At 32.8% G+C, this 10447-nt stretch overlaps 1 protein-coding gene across 1 annotated transcript in view; it reads right to left on the bottom strand.

Annotated features, from left to right (window-relative positions):
• Positions 1-1572, bottom strand: part of LOC105457099 (calexcitin-2) — a 14477-nt gene extending 12905 nt beyond the window's left edge. The window contains exon 1 of the mRNA XM_011701548.1: positions 1494-1572. Coding sequence (XP_011699850.1) covers positions 1494-1551 — 58 coding nt within the window. The 5' untranslated portion in view covers positions 1552-1572. The remainder of the gene's footprint in view (positions 1-1493) is intronic.
• Between the last annotated feature and the right edge of the window lie 8875 nt (positions 1573-10447).

Raw genomic sequence — 10447 nt, forward strand, 5'->3', positions numbered from 1 at the left:
GAAAAATCCATTTTTTTGGGCAATAACAACCGATGGCATGGACGGCCTTTTAAAGAAGGTGGCCTGCGATGAGCAAGATTTCTCGGGACTGGATCATTTGTAAGCAAAAATACGGATGAATTTAGAAATCATATTAATTTTGCGGGTCCCTGGTCGAAGAATTCTGGGAAAAATTAATTAGAAAGAAAATGGCGGACATTGGAAGTGCAAAATAAATTTTTACGTAAAAAAAAGAAGCGTTTATTTTGAGAATAAAAAAAAGTATATAAGAAAATAAAAAATATTTTGATCAGGGACCCGCAAAACTAATATATTTTTTTAATCCATCCATATTTTTACTTACAGATGATCCAGTCCCGAGAAATCTTGCTCGCAAGCCACCTTCTTTAAAACGCCATTAGATGTTATGCCCGGAAAAATGAATATTTTTACATGAAAATTTTTCTAAACATTCTTTAAAACTTACTTTATAATGCATTAAAATTGTTTTAATTAAAATCGATAAATTTTTTAAAAAATCGCAAAAAAGTGCTTTTTTTAACTTGCTGACTGCCACTAATCCTTTAACGGCTGTACATACATGGAGTTAAGAAAATTCATACAGAAGGTATCGTTAGGCATCTAAGATCCAGCCTTGACTGCGGAAAGGCGCTCTCGAATTCAGTTGTGTTATTCACATATATAGGCGGTCTTATTCAAGTTATAATTAGTATTTATAAATTATTTAACTCCAGTGTTTAGTTAAAAATAACTATTTATTAAGTAGGAGGACTTAAATATGATTAAATTTAACTATAGATTTAACAATGTATATAGCTTTCGATCAAATTGCTCTTCAATTGACTCTCTCTCTCTTTCTCTGATCCACTTGGCAATTATTTAATATCAGCAAGATTAGGTATGGGAGTTATTTATTTGCAATTTGCACACGCGAAATGTGTTATATCTCTGTTCGGAATAAATGGCGATAATAGAAGTAAATTGCACGAGCTCGGTATGCGGCAACGGCGACTTTCTACATATATCGCATATTGAAAATAACCTCGTAAACAGAACAATTTAGATTATATTCCAATGAATTTTTAAACACGTTTTATCATTGCGCGAAATATAAATGTAAAACAATCGCGAGATAGGGGATGACTGAAGTCCCGTATGGATGAATGGCGTAAAGTCGGCCGCTTGAACAGCTAAAAATATCATCCTCACACTATACGGCTGAGACAGCTTTGTCGCCGTTATTATTTGCCTTCATTTAATATCCAGCTTTCACAACGATCGATAGGCTTCTATAATTTCTTTTCAATTATAAATATTGCGGAGAATTTTAATTTATTATACTTCCAGTGAAATTGTCAATCGGCGGAACGATAGCAATTTTTGTTTACACAATCGTTGCTAACAGCGGGATATTACTGTTGTTACGCAAATTAATATCCTGCAGTTGAAATTAATATCGTGCATTTTAATTGTGTGCGGTGGTGTGTACTCACCGAAGAAAGCGTTGAAGACGAAGAGTAATTTTTTCTTGCGGAACTCCGATAACGGCATCTTTGGACCCTACGGAGTACAAGAAGAGAGAAAGCGGCCGGTTAGAATGTATGCGCAGTGTTAATATTCGTTCGCGATCGAGTGGCGATCAGGGTCGATTGTTTCGAGCGACCGACCCCTCTTTTATCTCGAGAGTAAAAAGTATAACCGTGTCTCGCTTGCGTATGTACGTGTACATGTCCGTGCGCCACTTTACGACACGATCCGACCCCGATTTTCGCGGGGTCATTATGAAAATGCAGACGACGACGATTCTGCGTGATTTGTATATTGAGAAAAAAATTGATTGTACGAAATACTAAATTTGTATAGTTGTTTGACACAATGTGGTTGATTCAACAATTTTTTAGTTGCACAAAGAAAGGTAAGTACAGTTCATTCATGTCGACCATCAAAATTTTTTAATCAAGAATTAATTAAACCAACTCAATTAAATTATTTTGTTCGAAATACTAGTAGCATTTATTTGTGTTTGCATGCTATTTAGTTATCCAAGTAACATATTTGTTCAAATTCCAAGTATCAAACTGACTAAATAATGCTGATGTAAAGATAATAAATAGTGCGTAGTTTTAATCTAACGGTTGGATTAAATACGATAAATTTTTGTTAAAACAAAATAGTTTAGTAAAAAAATAGTAGTTTTGTTTATAATAATAAAAAATTATTTTGTGTCATTGTGGTAACGTTTAGTTGAATGTATCGGACTAAATATTTTGGTAAGATAAAACAAATTTTGCGTTTTTCAACAAATTTTTTTTCTCAGTGTAATTTTTTGCTGTAAATATTTTGTACACGTTTTGTCGCTTTTTGGAAATTCGATCTCGGCGTTTATTAATTAATCCATGATTTTAAAACATCCAACAAACACAAATTATAATTACAATATTACAGCTAATATTGTCACATTTCTGCAATATAGTTGGAATGTTATGTAATATTACAGCAACATTGCAGTTGTAATCTGTGTTTGCTGGACATACTTTCCGCACAATTATGTAATTGTATACGTCACATTTATTCTTTTATTATATTTTAAAATGTTTGAAAATGTGTGTGACGTAAGTAATTTTAATATACTGCGGTGACACACGTGTGTCACAATTAATCCCGACTAATTCTAATTAATGTAACGATAACGAGATAATGAAAAAGAATCGTTTGCAATAATTCTTACAATTTTCTGTTTAACGATAGAATGTGCACTTGATATAATTTCAGTTATAATTAATTACACGGATTAATTGGTCGAATGAAAATCCCAGCAAACACAAATTATAACCACAATATTATAGCAGTATTGTAACATTTCTGCAATATAGTTTGAATATTATGTGATATTACAGCGACGTTGTAGTTATAGTTTGTGTTTGCCGGGTATATACTTTCCGCACAATTATGTAGTTGTATAATACGTCACATTTATTCTTTTATTATATTTTGAAATATTTGAGAATGACGTAAGTAATTTTAATATACTGCGGTGACACCCGTGTGTCGCAACTATTCCCGACTAATTCTAATTAATGTAACGATAACGAGATAATGAAAGAAAATCGTTTGCAATAATTCTCAACAATTTTCTGTTTAACGACAGAACGCGTTGCACGTGGTATAATTTCAAGTTATAATTAATTACACGGATTAATTGGTTGAATGAAAAAAAAAGGATACGCTTTACGACGGAGATTGCGAGATGCGATTAATAGGTTTTAAAGGGCTTTTTCCCGCACTCTCATTCCTATCTGTAACGACCACGGCGTTCCCCAGCGGCGTCTGCAGCCTTTATATAATAATCTTCTCGAGTTTAAGGGAATATCTCTCTCTTAGTAACGCAATCCCGACATCTATACTGACGCACGTTTCGCAATGATTCCTTTCCTTTTTCTTTTTTACGATCAGGACATCGGTAATTCGAGTTATCTAACTAACCGCAAGTGCAAAAGCGTAAACGCGACGTATAGACGACGCGCGCGTCGCGTTACACAGTTCCTCCTTTTTTTATTTTTGGATCCATCTATATATAAAGACACTCGATAATTGTCGATTATGTCTCGATAAATGACCCCGATTTTCTTTTAAAGGAGATGCGCCTCTCTAACGAGCTAATCGCGGATTCTCATTAACACGTGCAGTGCGGAGTCGCCAATTCATTTAATAAAAAATATTCCGCCCACGCAATGTCTTGTCTACTAAAAATTTGTACAAAATCAAACGGGATCTGGTAGAGATGTTTCTTGATTTAAGCGAGATTCACTGGCATTAATGATAAAAGCAGTTGCTGCTAGCAAAATGACGTATTTATAAACCAATTTTAAAACCAGATTCGTATTTTTCATAGGCCAACTATTGTTCTCTATGATAGATGTGTAATCCAGAAAGATAAATGATACGAGTTCATATTCAACCGAGTAATAAATAAACAAATGTTTATTAACTAATGATATACATTTGATATGAATAGCATTTTCTTGCTGTTTGTTATCATCTATATTACATCAATTCTATATATTAACGAGATATAATTCATACATGATAATTCATTCTAAATAATCCACGAAGTGATTAATTACTATTGCAAAATTATGTGTAGTTTTACTTTAAAATGATTTATGTTTTCTCTTCTTAATGATGTTGTACGCGCGATCATATCAATCTGATTACATGAAATAATCGATCACGTGTATAATAACGTATTGCTTTATTTGTTTGATATGCTTTATACGTTAACTACCACAAAATTGTGTTACATTTATCTGAATATTTTTGTATTGACTGCAGCAAGAAGAGCACTCGCGCTGTCCCGAGAGCAATTTTATTTAGCTTTCAATGCGGCCAGACAAAATTTGTTTGCTGTTTTTAAGTATCTCTCTGAATTCTTAAAATCCCATTTATAAAATCGTCGACGTCTCTTGCATTGTCCTAACGCAAAAAACTCGAAAGATACTATCTAAGAACAATTGCAAACTGCAGTTGCGATGACAATTGAGATGCAAGAGGTTCTATAGCGGTAACTGATGGAAATTTCTTATTGCGTATATCAGCGCAGAAGGTTATTCTAAAAAATAACGTGACGAACTCTCTAATTCAAACCTTAATTGCTAAGAAAAATATTGATTACCAGATAAGATTGCGAGCGCGATGGTGGTTTCATGATTATTAACGTCACCGCGGAATAATTAATTTTAAGCCGTGTGAGTTTTAAAATTGCCAATAATAATCGAATTAAGATTGCATGATTTTGACGTCAATTCGCGCGCACGTCATTCTCGGGCATGTACATTTATCTTCTAATCGGGCCCTCGCGTTAACGACGCTGACGCAGCAGAAGTGACTTGAAGTATTGATACTCCCCGTGTATATTGTTCACGGCTTAATAGTTAATTCTAGTAGTTAATTAAATCAACAATTTGGCGCGCAAGCCCCGTGTAACAATATGCGCCCTGGCAACTGAGCGGACTGCCACGTTCATTATCGGATAATTAAAATTCGATATAGGAAATTCAACGGCAGCATATATATATATATATATATATATATATATATATATATATACATGCTGTATACATATATACAGGTGTTCTCGGTACTCAATAGTAAAGCGCTCGTAGATAGGTAGAACAGGCTAAACTGAATCGAAAAGTCCTCTACCATTTTACGATTTTCACAATAGTTATCAAGATACTATAGTCATTACAAAAAAAAATTACGCACGCAGAGAAACACTAAAAAAATTAATCTTGCAATTATAGCGAGAATTATTTAGGTACGAAAAATTAGCTAAAACGGATAAGTGATTAGTAAGCACTGCAATACCACATATGTTTTGTATTTAATCAATATAGATAATAGAGAGACGGAAATTATAACTGAACTATTTGTCAAATTTAGCAAGAAAGTTCCTCTATGACGTTTAATCAGCCCAGACTCCAATCCACACTCTAATCATATTTGGTTATGAGACCTATATTTTCTTGTATACATATATTCTTAGAATTGCTACTATAAATTCTACGTATGACAGACAATTTTTTAGCAGATACAAAAAACAACGATGTAATTTAAGTGTAATATTTAGAATTCTAGCTGGAACAGCGAAACATTTCTCTGAGTGAAGAATTAGCCAACGCAGCTAAAATATAGCCGTAGCAGCTAATGTGTGTCTTTAAAATAGGGACAGCTAATATCGTTACTGCCAAAGCTATAAATTTATTAGTTGTTAAAATTTGGGTGTTATACAGCAAAAAATATTTGCTACCAGAAATCAAATAATGTTTACCTAATTCTATTGAGAAATATTCAGCAAAATCATTCTTTCCGTATGCTACTTTCTTAGCTACTCTTGTTAAAGTACGCTTTTATTTTACCTAATAAAATTGTATTTCACAACAAATATATTTTATCTCTAATAGCTAACTTTTAGCAATAACAGTAAAGTTCGAACTAGCTATACTAATAATGCTGAACTGATAATTAGAGGTGTGCGAATCAAGCATTTGCATGGTCGAATTGAATCGAATCGAATTTTTATAACATGTTCGAAATCGAATCGAATCGAATCTGAAATTTTTACTTCGAATCCAATCGAATCGAATCTCTTTAATTCGAATACGAATCGAATCTGAATCAAATTTTTCCAGATTAACATTACGTTAAGTAATCAAATTCGAAATCAAACCATTGTTGATTCGAAATTCTCGAACTATTCGATTTCGAATCTTACAGATTCGAAAACGAATCGAATCGAATCTACTGTGATTCGATTCGATTCGATTCGAATTCGAACTATTCGCACACCTCTACTGATAATGCTAGTCATTTTTTTGCTTGCGCCAAATATAAAAAAAGTATTGTACATTAACATCTTTCCTAAACCAAAAATATTATTTTAACACATAAAAGTTGTCCAAAAACAAATATAAAATCATACAAGTTGCCAAGTATTTGATTAGACAAAAATATTTTTTTAATAAACCGTTTAAACCATCCAAAAGTATATATGCAGCAAAAGTTTAATGCCATTGTCTTTCCAAATAGTTTTAAGTTTCATAAAACAGGCTTAAAGTGACTAAAATGATCAATGGTTTAGGAAAAGTGTAATGTACGATACTTTTTTATATAATGTATACTTGGTATAATTTTTTTTTATTTTTAATGATTATTATCTCGATAACTATTGCGAAGATCGCAAAATGATACAGGACTTTTCGATTCAGTTTAGCCCACTCTCTACCTGCTCACGAGCTTTACTATTGAGTACCGGACACCCTGTATACATGAGCTCGTATCCACATGTACATACATAGAATGCAATTTAATTGAAAACGCTGTTAATCGATCGGTGACTTTCACTAAAATCTGCGTTTTAATTCGGAATTTCGTGTCGTTGGTTTTCGTCGCGTTGCCGCGATTTATCGAACGTATATAACGTCTTGAGGATGTCACATTGTCCATATGCTATGGCTGTCTATGAATGATATCCTGGCATACAAAGATCTCCGTGGCGGTTATGGTGCAAAGACCATTGTGCTCTATAAGCGTGTACGCTCGCGCTGCGAGGAAAATGTTATCGCTATCACTGCAGCAGTCCCTCGTTATCTGCGCGCGTTAACACGCTCCAGTGTCAATTACAACGGATAACATACTGTAACACGTTATACTAATCAGCGGCATTAAAAGCCTTGTACTTTTTAGTCACATCTACACAGAGGAAGATGAAAAAGAGAATATATAAGGTAAGAGAAAAAGGGGGGGGAGGGCAAATAGTGACGGATTTTTTCCTTTCTTCCCTACAAGTTAATTTCAAGATATGATTTTTCACTAAAAGAGTACTTTCCACTTTCAAATATACAAAAAACTTAATTAGAATTTCCATAAGTCATATATAGAGATTTCGTTGAGTTATTACTTCTTGTGAAGTTTGAGAAGGAAAGTGTCAAGAAAGTCGGAGTCCTCTTACGAGCTGCACTTGGTGAAAACTATGATGATCATAGCCATGTATCTGCCATTTGTCTCGCGCACCTTTCGAAACCGCGGAGAGGCAGGTTTTTCCCGGAATAGAGATCCGTCGAATCTTGTTGTGTGTATGTGTATGTGTGTGCTATTAATCTTCTCAGAAAATACCGCGTATTGCTTCAGCCGTATTTTATGAAATTTTCCAGAGGCGAATATATTACAGGAATTTTTATTTTTGATTTATATTTTTCCTACATTTATATAACATACACATATCGCATCCTAGATCCATACGTATTTGCATTTTTTTCTTTTTGTTTTGAAACGTATCACATATTTGTTTCATGCGGTCCGGACATTCAAATATCTGATAACGAATTCGGTTTGACGCATTAATTAGTGCACACTCAATGCTTACTACTCTTAGAGAAATTTAAAATACTTGCTTTAAATACTTGGAATAAGTAATTAATTAATAACTATAACCAATTTAATACTTACAGTATCAAATTTTTCTAAGAGTGATGCACATTAAAGTTGTTGTATACAAATCAACGTAAAGAAAGTGTGTTTAATATAAATATAGAAACGGATGGAACTATATGAAATCCTCAATACACTTTATTGTGCTACTTGACAAAATATGCATCCGAAAGTATCACTCGAGAATGTCAAACAATCTTTGATTTATGACCGTACGACTTTTTTTTTATCAAGTGGCTGTTTGAATTTTATATTTTCTGTAAAATTTACAAGAAGAGTAAATACGTACTTATACATGGCGTATATGTGTGTGTGCCTGTGTGTGTTTTACGAAGAGTCAGCATATATAAGCTATTATACTTTATTGTTGATTCAAAATGGCGCAATTATTGATTCCAAAAAGCTCCTCAATTGCAACTTTTATTCCTATTTATATGTCGATGTTTAAGATGTGTCAATGTTACAGAAGGTCTAAAATTCGAATCATAACTTGATGAAAAAAAGTCGTACGATTATAGACCAGAGTTCGTTTAAAAGTTTTTGAATGATACTTTTCAGATGTCGTTGGGTTTATTTAGAAACTAGTGTCCGTTTTTTTGTCGCAAAAAAATGTCAAAAGCGGCCAAAACGGCCACTTTTGGCCACTTTTCAATTTGCTAAAAATTCTGATGTGTTATAGGCGAATTCTTCAAATGATACACTAAGAGAAAAATATTTTGTATTTGTGACTATAATTTCATAATAAAAAAAAAATTATGATTAGGAGCACTATTTTTATAGTTATTATTACTATAATGTTAGTAATAATAACTTTATATATACGTATAGACCTACTAAATATTAAAAAAATTTACTATAGGTAAATTGCAATAATTTCAAATATTAATATAATAAAATATCAAGATATGTATTGAGACAAATGAAATAAATAATTTTATGTAGTAAATGCAACTGCAATTATAGTAAGTATAACTATTTTCTTAATATTTGTTTACCATTTATATTGTATTAATAACTAAAAAGTAAGTAAACGAAAAGGTAATAACATCAATCATAATGTATAACCATATATAATGCATTGTTGAAGCAGCTATAATTTGCATTAATTAATTATATTAAATTAATTATAATTTTATATAGTTGTCCCCAAAATTCACTATAAATTATAGTTAAATTATACGATTATTCCAACTTATATTTTTCTCTCGATGTATATTCAGTGCGAAAAAATCTTCGGGAAATATATATGGAGAGAATTTTGCTGTAGTATATAGTACGAGTATTAAAAACACTGTTTATTGGTTATACTTTTAATAGTCAAAGTTAAGTAATTATTCGGCCCTTACAGTGAAGTTCTGTAAGAGTGGTGCGTCCAATCAAATTCGCTATAAACTCTGCAACTCTTAAAATCCGAGGGAATATCCGCGCGCGAACGTCCTGCGATTGATATTCTACCTAGTCCGCGGGAATAATCGCCGAGAGCAGATTACTTATTCGCGCGGTGTCGCGCGAAGGCGCAATTTTCTCTATTTATGACCGCGCCGCTCGTTTTCCTCCGGCCTTCTGTCCCGTACTTACTCTTCATATAACGCGGAATCGTGTGCGCTCCTCCTGAACTTGTCGCGGTATACGTTGACGTACTCGCTTGGCACTTTCAACCTGATAATGTTACAACGGACCTCACGTCCCACGCGGAAAAGTGGTTACGACTTTTGGTGGTGTCGTCGTCGCGTTTAAGGGGAGGAGGCGGGGGGGAGGGGAGGAAGAAGTTTGGGTGCGAAATATAGAAATCGTGAAAGATTTCGTGGCTTTTGAATAATTTCACATGTTTATTACGTGCTACATTTGTGCATCTCACAAGAAAACTGATTGAATCGACAATATTATACATTAATATGCCGCATTTTAAGTAGTGTGTCCGATGAATACATCCAATATTTGAATAAATGAATAAATAATGAATATGAATACGAGTACAAATACTACTTTTTTTCTATTCATGGAAAATTGAATAAATACTTTTTATGCGATTTGAATGAATATATAATATTTGTTAATATGATTACGAATATTTTTGATTTCGCATTCACCCCCATTCTACACACTACTAAAATTCTACCTTCGAGCTTGGTTTAAGTTTAAGAAACACGATGATATCGAGGAGAAAATGAGAGCTATTGCCAATGCTTTTGTTGCGAATTCTGATGAATCAATTAATTAAATTTATTAATTAAATAATATAATTTTATTTAGCATCCACGAAATGCTAAAGTACTTAAACTACTCTACAAAATTAACATTACTGTTACTGTTACATTAATCCGTACGAAATTGCAGTGTTTGATTTTACTGTATCTTTTTGGTTTGCAAAAATATAGAGAATAAAAATTATATATTATAAAAAGAATTATTGTTGCGAATAAAAGACTTTTAAATAAAAAATTTGTTTTCTAAAATT

This window comes from Wasmannia auropunctata, unplaced genomic scaffold, assembly GCF_000956235.1.
Source record: "Wasmannia auropunctata unplaced genomic scaffold, wasmannia.A_1.0 LD335372.1, whole genome shotgun sequence".
NCBI classification, from domain to species: domain Eukaryota; kingdom Metazoa; phylum Arthropoda; class Insecta; order Hymenoptera; family Formicidae; genus Wasmannia; species Wasmannia auropunctata.